Raw genomic sequence first — 20,276 nt, forward strand, 5'->3', positions numbered from 1 at the left:
CCGCTCCAGGATTTCTATCCAGCATGCAGCAGCAGCAGCACACAGAGGCCGCGTTGAGCCTAGGATGGCCAGGGCCAAAACGTTGTCTTGCTTCAACATACATCGCATCGCATAAACCATTTCCACCCGCAGGTTTGAGGAGTAGCTAACATAAACGTCAGATAAATACTCTCTATAGGCTAACGTTACCCACTGAGGCAGCTAACATGGCTAATTAGCTAGCTAACACCAGCTATCTTTCTCCTCTAACTAACGTTAACTACACGTTAGTTGACTGAGCGAACGGCGCTGTACAGCAAGTCGTTATCAAAACGTATTGCACTGAAGAGAAGTAACATTAGAAAATGACAAAAGACTCCTCCAATCTGGCAGTGGAAATGTATGCACAAACTTTGTGTGTAACTTTGCGAGACTCAACCGAATGACTGATGAGTCTCGCGTTGAGCCTAGGATGGCCAGGGCTTAGATCTGCGTGAGCACGACCCGTCGTAATTTGTCCAATTCAAGGTACATTAAAACGTTGTCTTGCTTCAACATACATCGCATCGCATAAACCATTTCCACCCGCAGGTTTGAGGAGTAGCTAACATAAACGTCAGATAAATACTCTCTATAGGCTAACGTTACCCACTGAGGCAGCTAACATGGCTAATTAGCTAGCTAACACCAGCTATCTTTCTCCTCTAAACTAACGTTAACGACACGTAGTTGACTGAGCGAACGGCGCTGTACAGCAGGTCATTATCAAAACGTATTGCACTGAAGAGAAGTAACATTTGAAAATGACAAAAGACTCCTCCAATCTGGCAGTGGAAATGTATGCACAAACTTTGTGTGTGTGTGTGAGAGACAGGTACAGGGCTGTGTGTGTGTGTGACAGAGAGAGAGAGACAGGGACAGGGCTGTGTGTGTATGTGTCCTGTGTGAGACAGAGTGGGGGTGTATGTGTGAGGAAACAATAATTATTTGTGTCCAGTGTTCACCCATTACAAAATAAGTGTGTATTTGATTGTTATGTTTTAGTTTTACATCAAATTAATTAGATGAACTAAATCGTTTACATTCTATATTACCAAAGCACACACATACATACCTAACCCTAAAAATGTTTGTTGCCTGCTAGCTATCAGACAGCATAGAGAGGCTTAAATATGTGCTGTATCGGTATCGGATCGAAATCGGTATCGTATCGGGTATCGAAATTTGATCGGAATCGGATCGGTTTTGAGGCTAAAATATCGGAATCGGATCGGAATTGAAAAATCTCGATCGCAGCATCTCTATTACCTAGCTAGCTAGCTGTTAGCTACGTTGATGCTCCTTATGTCCAACTGTGTGGATGTATGAAGAGCTTTCAGGCTCAGAGGGAAACATGTCTGACAACTTGCAATAAGAAACGGTCTAAAATAAATCATGGCCGACCCCTCCCACCCATGTCATAACAGAAGAACCAGAACCTCTCGTCACAGGGACAGTTTCTACCCAACTAGTTTCTTCAACTAGACCCAGAAGCCCCCAAATCAGGACTTTATCAGATGCCCCCTGAGTACAGCCGTCTTATAAATGGGGGCTGGAGTCCCCCCAACTAATTGATACTGGCTTGTGACTGCAGATGATCTGACTAGCGAATATCTATCATGGCTGCCTGCGGCCTGGGCTACAAACAGACACAAAGCCATATCCTCTCAGTCTGTCAACAAAGAGACCCACGAGGTTTTGCCGTGCGTTATGTTTGTGTGTTGATGTACAGAGAGAAAGGCCAAGGTTACTTACGATCGTTGGATCCCATACTGATTAAGTCCTCGGAGTCCACATTGTGAACAATGGCCGCCTTGAAGCCGGCCTTCTGGGCATTGAGGACCTGTCGGGAGAAAGAGACGTGTGTCCTCAGCATCGTCACTCAACAAGTCAGAGATAATGAGTACGCACACATCTGTCGGACAATGCTAACAGTGATGTTGTGGTGGGCTGCTGCTACTACACCAAAAACTCAACCATACGCATACGGCCTGATAACATAGTGATAGCTTTGCCAATTTTGAGTCTGATAGAGAGCCAAATATGTCAAATTCGATATTGCCAGGATGACATACAAAAGAAAAACAAAAGATTTTTAAAATTCACCAGCAATCTAAAAATACTGTATGTGGCTTGTTTATGGCAATCTGCAGCTAGTGTGATTTTCCCTCGTCATATCTGTGTGTCTCTTGTCCTAAAGCGAATGCATTTGTTGAGGTATAGCACTTTGTATTAGTGTTGTGTTACATGATGTTCCAGTAATGCACCAGTTTCTCCTGCCATTTTGCCCAATTGTACTTGGCCAATTCCCTGTACTGTCCCGGCCGTTGCTCCACCCCCGCTGCCGAGGAGTGTTGTAATGTAGACTACTAGCACATGCTTCCTCCGATACATGCGCAGTCGCCAGTCGCTTCTTTTCACCTGACAGCGAGGGGTTTCACCGGCAGGATGTAGCACGTGGGAGGATCACGCTATTTCCCCCATTTCCCATCCCCCCGAACAGGTGCCCCGACCGACCAGAGGAGGCACTGGTGTAGCGACCAGGACACATACCCTTAATCCGGCTTCCCACCCGCAGACACGGCCAATTGTGCCTGTATGGACCCAACCAAGCCGGACGGAACACAGGGGCTCGAACCTGTGACCCTTGTGTTGGTAGGCAGGCAGGGAATCTAAGTTACTGCTGCAGCTGCACTACCCGGTGATATAACCAAGAATGTGGTTATACAGTATGTGTAATATTGTCCACTGTTGATTTGAACACATTTTTGTGCTGGCCTTGAAAACTGTATTTTCCCCCACGGACAATAAATTGTACTGAATTCTCTTTTTCTCTGGCATCACAGATCAGAATTTACAACAAGTCAGCAACAAGTACAGCAAGTAGAGCACAGCTAAAGTACAGTAGAGAGCACAGATAAAGTACAGTAGAGAGCACAGATAAAGTACAGTAGAGAGCACAGATAAAGGAGTTTAATGTTAGTGTTCGACATCTCCGCCAACAACTCGACTGTTTACAACCCGCTTCCCAGAAAGTGCCTGCATGGAGACGAGATGTTTTCAGCTCCCACCTCCACCATCAACACTGGCCTGGGCTAAGCTGAGCTGCCATGGCTGACTGTGCTGAAAGTGAAGATCCAAAACAAGAAGCGCTTGATGGTCTGGAAGGAGAAACCAGCGGGTAAGAACAAAACCGCATGGCTGGAGTGAGCGGCAGGGTGGCCTCATGGTCAGAGAGGCTGTTCTAGTGGTTCCCAACCTTGGGGTCGGGACCCTAATTCAATTAATTAATAAATTAATAAATTAATAAATACAGTATATAATATATATACAGTAATATATACAGTATATATAATATATGCTGTATATAATATACTGTATATATTTTTAATATATATGTATATATACTATAGTATATACATCACACACAATATATACAGTATATATACTAGGGGTGGGAGAAAAAATCGATTCACCTAAGTATCGCGATTTTTAATGTCACGATTTTTTGAATCGATCTTTTATTCCAGAATCGATAATCGCAAAAGCAAAAAAAAAAAAAAAATTTTTTTTTTTTTTTTTTTTTGGTGCCCGCAGTCAGGCCACTCACTGAACAGCAGGCCAGGCGCTGCCTACTGGTTTACTAGTGTTTTTTTTTACTTTATTAGTTAGTCTGAAGTAATAATTACACTTCAGGGTTAAAGTGGGTGCATCTCATTGTAAAATTGGACTTGGCCCAAATTGGGCTTCAAACAACCCAAATTGAGCTTCAAACGGCCCAAATTGGGCTTCAAACTACCCACATTGAGCTTCAAACGGCCCAAATTGAGCTTCAAACGGCCCAAATTTCACGCGCGTCTGCCCATATCGGCCTGGCCTGCTTGGTATCTAATGCCCGGCCTGAATTATGATCCCAGTCCGGCCCTGTTTTTAACTATATCGCCCAGCCCTACTCATGATATAATATACAGTCTCTAATGTATGATTCAACTTTTCCCATGTTCTAATCTAGTGGAAAAAAGCAAACAAACTGAAAAAAGAAAAGAAAAAAAGAAACAAAAATCGCAATAAATCGTAATATCGAATCGCAATAATCGTAGAATCGCAATACTTAAGAATCGCAATATATATCGAATCGGCACCCAAGTATCGTGATAGTATCGAATCGGGAGATAAGTGAATCGGCACAGCCCTAATATATACATCACACACAATATAAAACTACCCAAGAGGATTAGGGCGACATGTGAAAGATTTATTTGAGTTCTGAGTTTAAGTCAGGATTCTGAGAATAAAGTCAGAAAAACAAAAGTCAGAATTCTGAGTTTGATGTCAGAATTTTCAGCAAAAGTCAGCATACTGTTGTTACAAGTGACATCATGTATAATGTTACATGTGACATCATGTATAATGTCACATGTGATGTATAATGTTACATGTGACATCATGTATAATGTTACATGTGACATCATGTATAATGTTACATGTGACATCATGTATAATGTCACTGATCATTTATCGAGTCCCTCGATTTTTGGAACGTCAACACAAGGGGGACACTTGGGGGCACTTGGGGACACAAGCCAAAAAGATTATTAGACAAAGGACACAGGTTTGATCCCCACAAGAGCCCTGTGTCCATGAGCAAGACACTGAACTGATCCCCGACCTGCTCACTCACTGCAAGTCAGCAAGTATCAGCTAAAATGTCCAAGGAAGTAGCGTAAGTTTTTACAGCATTACTCCATATTTTTACACTAGCTACGAAAACATGCCCATATTTCAAGTTGAAGTATTTCCTGTCTTTCCTATCTTATCCTGTCTTATCCTGTAATGGCTTTTTAGATTGTAGTCCTCCTATGAGCTAGCATAGCACAGACAGTATTCAGGTTTGGCAAGGTGTGTAGCTGTGTTTGTGTGTGTGTGTCTGCACACACGTGTGTGTGTGTGTGTGTGTGTGTGTGTGTGTGTGTGTGTGTGCATACACACGTGTGTGTTGTACTTGTGTGTTCCAGGCAACCTATTGCATAAACATGCCCCCATGTCCACACTGTCATTAATCATACAGATGCCCCGCCCCCTCCTCTCCCCCTCACACTGATTTAAGCCTCCCAATGCTGCATAAAAACACACCCGAGTGTGACCAGTACTGTGTGTGTGTGTGTGTGTGTGTGTGTGTGTGCGTGCTCGTGTGTGTGTGTGTGTGCGTGTGTGTGCGTGTGTGTGTGTGTGCGTTTGTGTGCGCGTGGTGCATCAGCGTCAGTGCAGCTGTTAACTCTTTAAAAGACCATTTAGTTTCTTGTTCAATGGGCGATGACCCCCTTACTCTCAACGACAGCACATCCAGTAGGTCAGAGTTGCTGAAAGTCGGGGTTGGAGGTCAAACAGTGGGGTCACAAAAAGATAAAGTGGGTTCAAAAGGTAGCTCAGGTCACAGCAGGCTGTGATGTAAGTGTAAGGTCAATAAATAAAACACTGTAGTTCTGTTACATAACACAGCAGCTGACAGAATCAGTTGAGAAAGAAAAGCGCGTGTTGAATATGGCCACGATGACATCAAAGCAGAAACAGTAATCTGCCATCAGATATGGACAAATGCTGTGTGTCTAAAATGCAGGATCTTCCACGTGTGAGGCTGCTGTGTCTATGACTATGATATCATATTACAGTATGTTGCAAAAGTCTTACATCTACACCTTAGAGCGTATACATATATGGGCGTAGCTATCGTGACGTCACCCATTGGTTTATGCACTCCTGCTTTGAAGCCTGGAGGTTGGCATTTTCACTGTCGCCATCTTGGTTATTTGGAGCCAGAAGTGATGTAAATTTGGATGGGAAGAGCTGCTATTGGTCCATGATAGGCGAGCTGCGCGATCACTGGACAGGCGACTTGTCAATCACGTCACAAAACAGTTTTTTTGATCATCTATTGGACTAAATTCATGAACAAAATGAACATCCTGCTGTGTTGAAGAAGACTTGAAACTAGCGATTGAAGCCATAAACTCATTAGGAAGTTTACTGGGGGCATAAATCAAGTGAGAAGTATGGGCCTTTTCCCATTCACTTCCATGTAATCTGACTTATTTTGCAGTAAGTGCAGTCGCCCCCTGCAGGCCATTCGAAAGAATGCAAGTTACTTCCGCATCGGCTTCACAAATGGAGCTAGCCCACTGATCTACACACAATGCACATTAGGGCTGTGCAATAAAATCAATATGGCAATATATCACGATACTTTTTTCTGCAATACTGTATCGATATTTCAGAAAAATATCATGATATATCGCCATATCGATTTTTTTCCACAGCCGTGTGTTCAGTGACACGATAAGAATACTTTTTATTTCAGTACGTTCAGTAAGACACTCAACAATCGGTAGTTTTGATTCAATTTGTCCACTAAGTTATCAATATAAAGTGATGTAAATATTATTATAAAACGGCTCTCTCAAATCAAGCAATCTGATTGGTTCACAGCCATTGTATAATTCCAGTAACCGAGTTCAATAACCCATGGCCATGGGTTATTGGTTGCCATGGCAACTCTCTTACTAAGAGAGTAATAATAAGGCTTACCTCAAATGACAACGTAGGAAAAAAAAATGGCGGAGACAGCTGTCAGATCCTTGTGAATCGATCTTCGCTTATAACTTTACTAATACTTCGCAGAAAATTATGTTTTGTACAAGAATAGATGCGGGCTAATGTCTTCTTTGCAAAAGAAAGGCTGTTAACCCCGCATTTAACCCCGCATTTAACCCCGTAACGTTAGTTGGTGTCGGACTTTGCAGAAAGCATTCAGCTTCTCAGCAAGCGCTGAGAATGCAGCGCTGCGGCTCGAGCTGCCTGTCGGGGATTCCACAAAACTCTCAGCTACTCAGCAAGCGCCAGGATTGGCCAATGTCAACTTCAGTCTCCAGAACGATCCAATCAAATCACCCGCATGTTCTTGCGGTCCCGCCTTACAGTAGTGTTTCAACTGACTCTATCAGAATGACATGCCAGTCGGAGTCGGACTTATAGTATTATTATTATTATTATATTATCATACTTGGAAACCGTTTTATAAAAGCAATATAGCACTCGAGCTGCGTGTGTTGTGGAATATATCCCCCTGCTCAGCAGTTATCCCACTCGGCCTGCGGCCTCGTGGGATAACAGCTGATCAGGGGGATATATTCTTCACAACACACTGGCTCTCATGCTATATTGCTTAATTATACCATGGTCTGGGTGAATACTCGATTCTGATTGGCTGCAAGGTGTCCATTAATTTGTGATAATGTACAGTGATAATGTACACCTAGCTAAATGGTCTGTTCACCGTTCATATCAATGCGACAGGATCACGACAGAGTCGTTTGAGCTCAGTTTATTAAAATAACGGCTATTTAGAAATCTGATTTTCTTCAGCGGAGGCGACCATCCTCGGCTTCGCCTCGGACGGTTCACGCCTCCACGTCGTCCAATAATTTCTGATAATGGACACCTCGTCGTGCATTAACCCATACTTACACTACCTGGGTGGTGCACAGCGTGTTGCATTTTTAGCTACATTTTGAAATTTTCAGTAAATTATGTAGAGTATTGCAATATATCGCAATATGTATTGTATAGGGCTGCAACTAACGATTATTTTGATAATCGATTAATCAGTAGGGTTAGTTGTCGATTAACACTTTGAGTGCCACGGCCCTTGGGCAAAAGGTTGCTTGCTGTGCCACATAGGCCGCAATGCATTTTAAAACAGTCATATAATTTTTTTAATAATTACTATGTAAACACTGAACACGCACAAATAACGATGAGACTCTCTTCTATCACCTGCAAAAAAAAGTTTATTGATCCCATTTTCCGTTCTTTAGTTATGAGCCGGAGAAGATAGCTTGATTGAAGCAAAAACATCCCTTTTTTTCTACGAGCTGAGATAATGAGCCTTTTGTGAAATTAAACATTTCAAGCACATCACTGACTCTGAAGCTAATTTTCTGATGTCTGGGTCTGTCTGGGTGAAGTGTATGCTGCTCTGCTGCTCTGTGTGCTCCCCCCCCCCCCCCCCCCTCAACTGCACACGCCTCCTGGGTGTGTCTTATGTGTCTGGTGGCTCTCAGTCTCTGCTGAGTTTGCTGCGCACACACAGTGAATGGTGCGCGACATTCAGCTTTTTGGTTCCGCGTGTGTTTGTCACGGGCTGGCATGCTTCCAGTTCGGAATAATAAGGCTGATTATGTGAATGTGCTGTTGCAGCGTACATGGAGGTGCTCAGTTGTGACAGCGGATGCTGCTGCTGGGGGCACAGCTGGCGTTGTGCTCGTTTATGGAGGCACGTCGATGCATACGGACGGATGCGATGCGATTTCCTCATTTTCCCCAGTGACTATTTCTGTGTGTTTGGCTCCTTTTTCTCTGATCAGGAGAGTGCTGTCGCCACCTAATGGGTTTGTAAAATAGGTTATCGACCTCCAATAGCTACAATATTGTTAGAGGCGACGTAAGAAGCTTAGATCGACACCCCCCCGTCAAAAAAACAATTTGGAGTTATGACGCCATTTGGCGTCGCTGGCACTGTACGGTAAATTTCTAATGACGCCATATGGCGTCGCTGGCACTGAACGTGTTAATCGATTAATCGGATATATTGAAATCGCTCAGAAATGCTCGATTTAACCCTTTGATGCATACAATTCCAACATTACGATGATTCTAGTAGTCCCTGCAACATAAGTCTGCATCAAAACATTCTTGTTTATACTGTATTCATTAGTGGTTTATATTGGAACACTTCAAACTTGCATACAAAAAGGGGGAAACCACAACCAAGTTAAATTGTAGAAAACTGTTTTTATTTACTCAAGAACATGAACCGAACCAGTGCTATTTTTCTTTTTTCTGTCATTGACTGTCCATCAGTGTGGTACATCTTTTTTCTTTGTCCCCTCTTCTACTGTATTCAGTGGTAAACTTTATTTTAAACTTGCAAAGAAAATGAAGAGGTTTTTTTGGTGGTAGATGTTTTTTCTTTGTCCCCTCTTGTTTATAGTATACTGTATTCACACTGGTTTCTTTTAAACTTGCAAAGAAAAATGGGAATCACAAAATCACAGTTAAATTTAAAACACAAAAGTTAAATTGAAGATAACAGATTCATCCCTTCCCCTCCCCTCTCCTTGCTGCCTCCTTCCTTCAGCCCTTCACCTCCTCTTTCACTGCCTACTTCCTTTAGCCCTTCACCACTTTACTTCCTCTCTCCTTCACTGCCTACTTCCTTTAGCCCTTCACCACTTCACCTCCCCTCTCCTCCCTCCAGATATCTTCATATCTTCTTAAATAAAGTGCTTTAACGGACCTGCTCCTGGAATGTGTCTTCATATTTTCGCTCCATCAGTTTTGTGAAGAATGTTCTTGAAGGAAGAGTGTAGCCATGGTGGAGGGTGTTAATCATGGCAATGAAGCCTGCATCTCCAACCGTTGACATGGGCCTCATGTCGGTGACCAGCATGTTCAGGACACTGTCTGTCATGATGGCTGCTTGCCTTGGTATACAAGCCGCATTCCCCACAACGAAACGCCTCATGGTGAGTTGTTTTTTTCTGAAATGAGAAAGACAGTATGAGCGAGTATGCCTAACAGCACTATTAACATAAAACTCAATAAAACTCACTCATTGATGATTTAGTTGATAATTGCTTATGTAAAGAAGGCCTTTATATAACAGAAGCCTCAAATGAAATTTGTCCTAGCTCACTCCTTACATTAAGATGCGCGCACACACACACACACACACACACACACACACACACACCAATGAACAAGGGACAACAACATCTCTTTTAGCCTTAGTTTACAGACCAAGTCTGCTCTACCACTAACGTTAGCTAGCTAACGCGTAACGTTAACTAGCCGGTCGGCTATAACGTTAATGTTGTCGACCTGGATGCGGGCGCAATGCGCATCGACTGTTAACGTTAGATAAACAAAACAAACTATCTGCTGTCTGCTCTACCACTAACGTTAGCAACGTAACGTAACGTTAACTAGCCGGTCGGCTATAACGTTAATGTTGTCGACCTGGATGCGGGCGCAATGCGCACCGACTGTTAACGTTAGATAAACAAAACAAACTATCTGCTGTGAGACGAACATTTCCACTTCAAACAACAATACACATGGGTCTAATAATGTAACATTAATGGTTTACATGCATATCGAGTTTGTAGTAGAATAACGTTAACTTACCCCGCTGCTGAGCTCCCTTGGCACCATCCAATGATCCAACATGTTTGCGTTTAAGGTGTTCACGCAGGGCCGTTGTGCTGCCATGCCATGCAAGATCGGCTTTGCACATTTTGCACGTAACAGACTTTTTATTTCCAGTTAATATGAAGTGCTCCCAAATTTGCTAAGTTTTGGGTCCAGCTGCTGCTTTCTCCTCGGCCATGTTTCCAAGTTGTTTGTCGTTTACTGCGCGTGCGCAAGGCGAGTGAGGTAGTCGGCTCCGCGACAGCGGGGCCAGGGAGTGACGTAGCCAGCACTGCGCCGCAGCAGCTGCGATCAGCTGTTGTTTTTTATCAACAAAACAGATGGCTCTGCGGTCCAACTACCGTAAATTCCGGACTATAAGACGCACCGGTGTATAAGCCGCGGGACCAAAATTGACTATTTTTTTCTTCTATAAGCCGCACCGGTCTATAAGCCGCGGGTGTTTTGATGTTTAATTACCATATGAAAGGGTTCGTGCACAGAGAGGGATGTCGGGAAAGCGATGGCTGTTTGGGGAAGCTCCCATTTATTAACATTTCAACAAAACAAAACAAAAGTCAGGTCACTAATCCCCAGACAAAATCACACAACAATAGGCTATATGTGCAGCAAACCTGTAACCAGAGAAGTCAAGTCACTAATGCTCGTCTTCCTCTTCTTCCTGCGTACTGAAACCACCAAAGTCCTCATCTTCAGTGTCGGAAACGAACAGGTTCAGGGTGGCTTCGTCAACCACTCTCCTCTCTCCTTCATTGTCACTCAAAACCAACGAACTCCTCTTCATCTATAGCTGTGTTTCCATTACAGTTTTTCGCAAAAGAATTGCGATATTTCTACAACTTCGACAATGTACAATTGCGACTTGTAGGCGTTTCCATTGAAGTTGCGTTTGAGTGATTCCCCGTTGCAGCAGCTGCCGCAGTGATTACGCACGGGGATCTGCCCCATATCCCGTCCCCTGCATGCTCAAATCCAACCAATGGTCAATGGAAATCCCAACATGAAGTTACAATGCATATAAACGAGCCTGATTATCAATTCAAAAGAAAATGAGTCGCAAAATGTTGCTGGCTGCGTGAATGCAGTCAGCGCGACAGGCAGAGGAAAAAAGGTAGCCTAATAGCCTACAACTGGTCCGATTTAGAGATGGAGGGGGGAAAAGGCTGATTTGGTTCTATAATTGCACCTGAAACGTGTGCAATGTATTAGCCTACTCACAGTCACTGTATTCACTTCAGACAGCACCACCGCACCAGTGTGTGCTTTTCATCCTCTCATCTCGCCGCTGTGCCAAATGCGCGCACACAGGCAGCCTGCTGTCACCATGGACCGATTTCTGCCATTAAACATTATCTAATTTGCCCGGCTACGCTTTTGCACAACACTCGTCTTTCTGCTAGGTAGCGTTGCTTCAAAGTTTTCCACTTGCTGCGGAGGTTTTGACACGGCTATCGAACCTTACTTACCAAACTTATTTTCCGCTCCTTTTCCAAGGGATAATATGGGTCACATGACGTGCAAATGCGAAAAATGTGTTTCCATTACACTTTTGCGATAAACTGCTATATCGACACGTCTGAAAAACCACCTCATGATCATCTACTGCTCGTTCTCATGCTGTCGAGAACGAGCAAAGCTTTTTTTTGGTGAAAGAATCCTCCAGGGCGCTTCTTGTTAACAGTCCGAGTGAGTGGCAGGTCGAACGTCAAAGGCACTTCATCCATATTTATGATCTGCTCCGGTTCGATGGAATATTCCTTGATCTTCCTTTGTGTGAATTCGCCGAAGTTTGTGATTTTCTCCTGGTAGTCGGGGGAGGGAGTTGATGGGCTTGTGGCCGTTTGCTTACCGTAATTACCATATGTAAGTGGTCACGCACAGAGGGGATTGTCGGGAAAGAGATGGCTGTTTGAGGAAGCTCCCATTTACCGTATTACCGTAACATTTCAACAAAACAACATAACACAACACCACCGTTGTTTATTTTTACAGTGCACACAGTGTCCGCGGTGTGGTGAAAAGAGGGCAAGAGAGGAAATTAAAACAGAAGTGGATTTATAGTTAGAAAGAGTGCTAAAAAAGAGAGATTTTTTTTTTTTTTTTTTTTTTTTTCTGAAAAAATCCATAGATAAGACGCACCGTTATATAAGCCGCAGGGGCCAAAAAACGGGAAAAAAGCCGCGGCTTATAGTCCGGAATTTACGGTAATCGCGAGGCAACGAATCGATAATCAAATTCGTTGCCAACGAATTTGATCATCGATTTTAATCGATTTAATCGATTAGTTGTTGCAGCCCTAGTATTGTATCGCAATGTATCGTGATATGTATCGTATCGTGAGGTCCTTGCCAATACCCAGCCCTAATGCACATTGAAGTGAGTGAAATACTGAAATTTTGTTCCACAATCCTACACAAACAGAAAATATGTGTACATGAATGATCATGATCAGGAACATAAAAGCACAAAAAGAAAACTTTCATGTCCAAAAACCCAGGAATCCACTAACATATCATCTCTAATTTCATGAATGTGGACATAGTGGTCAAAAAATATAAATAAACTTTTAAAGACCACTGCAGGCTTTCAGGGTTTCTGTCAACTATTTTCACTTCAACTTCCAATGTCACAGGGGTTACACTTTCAAAGCCAAGTTGCACTGGAAACAAAATTGTAGTGTTTTTCCCCCTTTCTTCCCAGCAGTGGAGTGGAGGGCCACCAGCACTGCTGAATGGACGCATGGGGAAACTATATCATGACAATAGTCCGTCTGTGAGACTGTGTCACAGCCATAAAAACAGGTATACAGCAGAGCCGTGTAAGGAGAGTTGCGACATCTCCATTCACTCCAATGGACCAGTTTTTTCTCTCTCAAGACTTCCAGGAAGTAAGGTCCTGGATTAAGCAGCGCTGTCGAGTTGCAGCAAAATGGACAGTTTGTGTTGTACTCTGAAAGTTTTTTTCTTTTTCTTGAATCAAATTGTACATTATCAGCTTTATTTTAGCATGCAAAAGTAGTGCGAGACCCCTTCCTGGCTGTTCATTGGCTAATGAGTCTCGCATTTTGGTCCTCCGCTGACGCCACTCTCTCTAGAGGACACTAGTATACAGGCTATGCATCCTGCACAGCTATTGTTGTGGCTCAGAGTTTTCAGCAGATGAGGAGGAGGAAATAGGATGTGACAATATAATCCTCAAATGAATCATCATGTGTTCCTACAAAGACAGAAATAAACGTGGCATCGTGCACTTACCCCTCTTTCTTTACATGTCAGTGCCTCACATCCAATGCAATAGCATCAAACACATGTTCCCTCTGTTTCAGCGTCACCACAGAAACAACATGAGCAGCACTGCTAGAGAAAACAACACATTGTAGTCTTATAGTAGAATATAGTCTTATAGTAGAATATAGTCTTATAGTAGAATATAGTCTTATAGTAGAATAAAGCCACATGTAAAACAAAGAAAAGCCCTATTGTTTAGAATGAATGGATTTGGTGTGTTTTGGCGTGCAGAGAACAATGCTTTTAAACGCAAACCTGCAATAGATGCTTCACTTTGACTGAAAGGGAGCCATTTTTGTTTGGTGGTGTATTTGTTCTTTTTTTTTTATCAAATCGCCCCCTAACCCCCCACCAGCAGTAGCGTGTGGGAGGATCACGCTATTCTCCCCAGTTCCCCTGCCCGCCGTACAGGCGCCCTGACCGACCAGAGGAGGCGCTAGTGCAGTGACCAGGACTCATGCCCGACTGGCTTCGCAGTTTAGAGAATCCTGTTTATTGATCGTGCTTAGCTAGACTTAGCTAGACCTATTCTTTGTAATAGAGAGGCAAAGTGACCGCCTACTTCCTGCTTCAGCACTGTACCAGAGATTTTCATCCGCCATTTATTTTCCCATACACATTTCGTAAAATTAGTCTAAAAATAGTTTTACTGGTTCAAACCCAACGGTACAGATATATTTAGAAACAGGAGAGATCGCATAACATTTCACTGGGACCAAAACGTAAAAAAATGAAGGTTTAAAGAAAATATTTTTTCGATGTTTTTTAAGTTTTGGTCAGAGTGAAATGTTCTATGGTCTCTCCCGATTATAGTGTTAGCTGAACCGTTCGGTTCGACGAAGTAAAACTATTTTACGAAATGCCTAAAGGGAAATAAATTGCGAATGAAAATCGTTGGTACAGTGCTGAAGCAGGAAGTGACGTTCCACTTTGCCTCTCTATCCCTCTGAGACATGCTTGTGAATTAGGGCTATACATATAAACTTGACTTAATCCGAGTGTTGATTTCGCTGTCATCAATCATTGGTCACAGGATGTGCCACAGTGCTGCCCTCTTGTGGTCAATTAACAGCCAGCCAAACGGCAGACAGTGAAAGTAGCTGTGTTTCCATTACAGTTTTTCGCAAAATAATTGCGATATTTCTACAACTTCGACAATGTACAATTGCGACTTGTAGACGTTTCCATTGAAGTTGAGTTTCGCAATTCCCGTTACCAGCAGCTGCCACAGTGATTACGCACGCGGATCTGCCCCATATCCCGTCCCCTGCATGATCAAATCCAACCAATGGTCAATGCAAATCACAACATGAAGTTACAACGCATATAAACGAGCCTGATTATCAATTCAAAAGAACATGTTGCTGGCTGCGGTGAATGCAGTGAGCGCGACAGGCAGAGGAAAAAAGCCTAATAGCCTAATAGCCTACAACTGGTCCGATTTAGAGATGGAGGGGGGAAAAGGCTGATTTGGTCAATAATCACAATTTTGTGTAGCTATTATAATTATAACACTGCACCTGAAACGTGTGTAATGTAGGCTATTACTCACAGTCACTGTATTCACTTCAGTCAGGAGCACGCACCGCACCGGTGTGTGTGCTTGCTTTTCATCCCTTATCTCGCGCTGTGCCAAATGCGCGCACACAGGCAGCCTGTCACCATGGATGGACCGATTTCTGCCATTAAACATTATCTATTTTATATTTATTTTGCATAACACTCGTCTTTCTGCTAGCGTTGCTTCAAAGTTTTCCATTGCTGCGGAGGTTTTGCCACGGCTTATCGAACCGTTTCTTCCTCATTTTTCGCTGCTTTTCCAAAGCAGAATGGGTCACATGACGTGCTAATGCGAAAAAAGTGTTTCCATTACACTTTTGCGATAAACTGCTATATCGACACGTCTGAAAAACCACCTCATGAGAGCGCAAAAACGTTTTGCGATATTTGGGAGGTTTTTCGAAATTTACGTGTTTCCATTACCCAATTTCTATTGCGATATTTAGATTTTGCGCATTTATGAGGGTAATGGAAACACGACCAGTGGTTGTGTTTCCATTACAGTTTTTCGCAAAATAATTGCGATATTTCTACAACTTCGACAATGTACAATTGCGACTTGTAGGCGTTTCCATTGAAGTTGAGTTTCGCAATTCCCGTTACCAGCAGCTGCCACAGTGATTACGCACGCGGATCTGCCCCATATCCCGTCCCCTGCATGATCAAATCCAACCAATGGTCAATGCAAATCACAACATGAAGTTACAACGCATATAAACGAGCCTGATTATCAATTCAAAAGAACATGTTGCTGGCTGCGGTGAATGCAGTGAGCGCGACAGGCAGAGGAAAAAAGCCTAATAGCCTAATAGCCTACAACTGGTCCGATTTAGAGATGGAGGGGGGAAAAGGCTGATTTGGTCAATAATCACAATTTTGTGTAGCTATTATAATTATAACACTGCACCTGAAACGTGTGTAATGTATTACTCACAGTCACTGTATTCACTTCAGTCAGGAGCACGCACCGCACCGGTGTGTGTGCTTGCTTTTCATCCCTTATCTCGCGCTGTGCCAAATGCGCGCACACAGGCAGCCTGTCACCATGGATGGACCGATTTCTGCCATTAAACATTATCTATTTTATATTTATTTTGCATAACACTCGTCTTTCTGCTAGCGTTGCTTCAAAGTTTTCCATTGCTGCGGAGGTTTTGCCACGGCTTATCGAACCGTTTCTTCCTCATTTTTCGCTGCTTTTCCAAAGCAGAATGGGTCACATGACGTGCTAATGCGAAAAAAGTGTTTCCATTACACTTTTGCGATAAACTGCTATATCGACACGTCTGAAAAACCACCTCATGAGAGCGCAAAAAACGTTTTGCGATATTTGGGAGGTTTTTCGAAATTTACGTGTTTCCATTACCCAATTTCTATTGCGATATTTAGATTTTGCGCATTTATGAGGGTAATGGAAACACGACCAGTGAGACAGTGATGCGTCAAGAATAGGGGCTGAAAAAGAAATGAGTGGAGCTCAGGTCACAGTGGACAAGGCACCAATGTCATCTGCTCTGCTAAATAATAGATGGAAGGGTGCTCACTCTCACCTGAGCATCACTGGGTAGGCTAGCTAGGCTGGCTAGGCTATAAAACAGGGTTTTTCTGGCTCAGAACGAGCCTTTTAGTGGAGCAGATTAAATGCACTTTTAATAATAATAAAAATAATAATTTGTTTATTTTGTATAGCGCTTTTCAATGACCCAGTCAGGGTTATCCTGAATACAAATACATCAGTGATTGTCAGAAATGATGGTGCAATGTGTTTTCACAGCACAACAAGTTTCAGACATCAACGTAATTTCAATGTCCAAATGCGACACTTTAACTTGGAAATTGAAATGATCTAAAATGATACAGTAAACATGCTTGATTTTGACTAAGGCTGCTTTCTCACTGGCAACGATTGCTTTCGTTCCGTTCCGTTCTGTTTCGCACTCAGAATGATTACCCCCCCGCCCCTCTCCCCCGCTGGTCAGCTTTCACATTACAACATTTCTTCTGCGCTGGGAGCAGAGTGCACTTTGCATGATCAACTATGCCTGGAGTTTATCCTCGCCCGTGTGTTGTCTATGTGGTTCGGAACGGTTGGCTTTCACACTCGCAAGTGTTCCGTGCCCGGGCGGGCCAAAGCGCTCCCCAGACCACCTTTTCAAGTGGATCCTGTCACGGTTCCCTGTCGCACGTCCCGGGCGCGGAACGCAACGGAACGGAACGCAACGTTCACACTCGTCAAATGTTCCGAAACTGGGCTCAATTTTGGGGACAAGTGTGCTCGGGAACGGTACCGGGGCGCCAGTGAGAAACCACAGTGTGCAGTCAGGGTTGTCCTGAACTCAAATATATCCGGCCTTTGGGGGGTGGCTAAAACCTCTTTGGGGGCTGGCTAAAACCTCTTTGGGGGGCGCCAAAAATTCCTCTAAGCAGAAAAAACCCTGAGCACATTGTAAGGGAATCCATTCAGACCTAACGCGCGTGTGTGTATGGAGGCCTGCGACTCACTAACACAGAACAGGACTGTCTTTTGTCTGTGTCATCTTATGCACAGGCACATGCAGGCTGGAGAGCAGCCGCAGGATTTGTTTGTCTGTGAGAGTGTATTGTGTGGACGTATCAATGGCTGCTGTGTGTCTGTCTGCACACATACGCACACACACGCACGCACGCACACACACACAAACTGCTGCGTCTGGATCTGCATGTTTTGAGTTAGCAATGACCACTATGTGTGTGTGTGTGTGTGTGTGTGTGTGTGTGTGTGACACACAGTGAGCTTAGCTGACAGATGATTCTGGTTAAGTCTGGCAGGCCTGTGGAGGTCCCCCCCTCCTCCACCAGCACCACCACAGCTCTCCTGTGAGAAGAACATCTCATGGCTGAGGACTTAACACCCAGCATCATGAGAGTGTGGATGTGTGCGTGCATGCGTATGTGTCAAAGATGGGCCGAGCCCAAATAGTCAAACTAATCTCTGTTGGTTTGATCCTAGTTGGAGTTCAGGCCAGTTATCGCCAATGATTTCCCGATTTGATAAGATTCCGCTACACAGGGTCCCAATTCTATTACATATATCGATATTTCAGTTACAATACACATTTTGTTTGGATATGAAAGAGATTCTCAAATAACTAATGTTGTAAATTGTATGAAAGGAACCCTCTAATTTGGGGCATTATTAAAAATATAATTCATGTTTACGAGATCTCGTTGCGCTAAGAACAAAATCACGCGAGTCTAACTGGATTAATGCTTCCATCATCCACGGGAAAATGCATTATACCGATATTGGGATTTATGAATCAATATCAGTTCCTTCAAATGAATATCGATTCAATATCGATACTTTTTTCTTTTTTTTTACCCATCAGATGGGTGGTGTTGCCTGGACAATCCATACAGAGAGCCAGCTAAGTTGTCAATCTCCCTAGCCCTAAAGTCTAAAAGTCTAAAGTCTAAAAATCTACTAGATTGACTTTCAGTATAAGATAACTTCTAATCTAAAAGTCTAAAGTCTAAAAATCTACTAGATTGACTTTCAGTATAAGATAACTTCTGGCATGCAATGCATTTTTCAGTATTGAAAATCGAACCCGTCTGGTACTCCAAGCAGGTTAAAACAAACACTACACATGATTTGCAAATACTTTGGCACAGATGTGTGGGGTGTGTGTGTGTGTGCGTGTGCGTGTGTGTGCGTGTGTGCGTGTGTGTGTGTGTGTGTGCGTGCGTGTGCGTGTGTGCGTGCGTGCGTGTGTATGCTAGATCACGCTTCACATATTAGGCCTCAACATGCTGGTTAGCCACATTGTTGACAATCAAGTCATGCACACATTCCCTGTAAGCCCATGAAGGGAAACCAGCTGTAGCTGCTCACCAAGTGTGGCTTCTTTATTCTACGTACCAGCCACTCAATTTGAAGGTCATGTTCTTTTCTCAAAATCTAGTTGGCTGGTAAAACAGTCAAAGTAGGCAATGCAGTTTGGGATTTGCCGACCACTGTGTGATGATGCGTCTGAGATCTTGAAAAGTTCCATTTATTATTATTATTATTATTATTATTAAGGGGTATAAAGCGGCTGACCCACCAGGAGAACTAGAGGACTAACTGTTGCATCTCCTCACATCCCTTTTGTCCGAGCCAAAAAGTGGCACTTGAACACACCACAAAGACTACAGCCACCTAACACATACACTCTGCTCTGCGCCTGCATGAGACCTACTGTAGGACTCCACATGACACAAAGCAGCGTTTACCTACCATTTTTACATCACTTTCACTCACCGCTTAAAACGGTTTCAGAATATCGCTCATTCTAATCCAGAATATATCTGATAAAAAACGTTGCACATGTCAGTTGTCAGGCCTTGCCAGCTCTTTTGCTTGTGGGAGAAGAAAGGAAGAGGCGGAGCTGGAAACCACACTAAACGGGTGATGTCAGCACTAAAGGCTCAAGGGGTTTTCCCCAAGGCCACGTCATCATGACAACATTCATGTATTGAACGATCACATGAGATGAAGTTGAAAACATGAGCAGAACATGTTGTTGTGTGTCCTCTCACTACCAGCTGACCAGCCAATCAGAGTGATTTCTCTCTCTCACTACCAGCTGACCAGCCATTCAGTCCTCTCTCACTACCAGCTGACCAGCCAATCAGAGTGATTTCTCTCTCTCACTACCAGCTGACCAGCCATTCAGTCCTCTCTCACTACCAGCTGACCAGCCAATCAGAGTGATTTCTCTCTCTCACTACCAGCTGACCAGCCAATCAGTCCTCTCTCACTACCAGCTGACCAGCCAATCAGAGTGATTTCTCTCTCTCACTACCAGCTGACCAGCCAATCAGTCCTCTCTCACTACCAGCTGACCAGCCAATCAGAGTGATTTCTCTCTCTCACTACCAGCTGACCAGCCAATTAGAGTGATTTCTCTCACAGACGGCCCGACGCCGATTCAACATACTCAAACGGCCGACCATGGGCTTGGTGTGTGTGGGCTTTTCCCTCTGATTCTGTTCTGCTGGAGGGGGTTTTTGAATGGGGGCTGTGGAGATGCCAGCGTGTGGTTCTGTCTGCCTGGGATCTGCACAGGAATTCAACCTCTGCTGCTGGCTCACCCTGTGTTTGCATGGGCAAAGATAAGGACA

At 43.7% G+C, this 20,276-nt stretch overlaps 1 protein-coding gene across 1 annotated transcript in view; it reads right to left on the minus strand.

The window, feature by feature from the left end:
- Positions 1 to 20,276, minus strand: part of rnf13 (ring finger protein 13) — an 84,394-nt gene that overhangs the window by 20,273 nt on the left and 43,845 nt on the right. Inside the window, exon 5 of the mRNA XM_083647096.1 lies at positions 1,774 to 1,861. Coding sequence (XP_083503222.1) covers positions 1,774 to 1,861 — 88 coding nt within the window. The remainder of the gene's footprint in view (positions 1 to 1,773; positions 1,862 to 20,276) is intronic.

This window comes from Poromitra crassiceps (assembly GCF_964638095.1).
Source record: "Poromitra crassiceps genome assembly, chromosome: 12".
Taxonomy (NCBI): Eukaryota; Metazoa; Chordata; class Actinopteri; order Beryciformes; family Melamphaidae; genus Poromitra; species Poromitra crassiceps.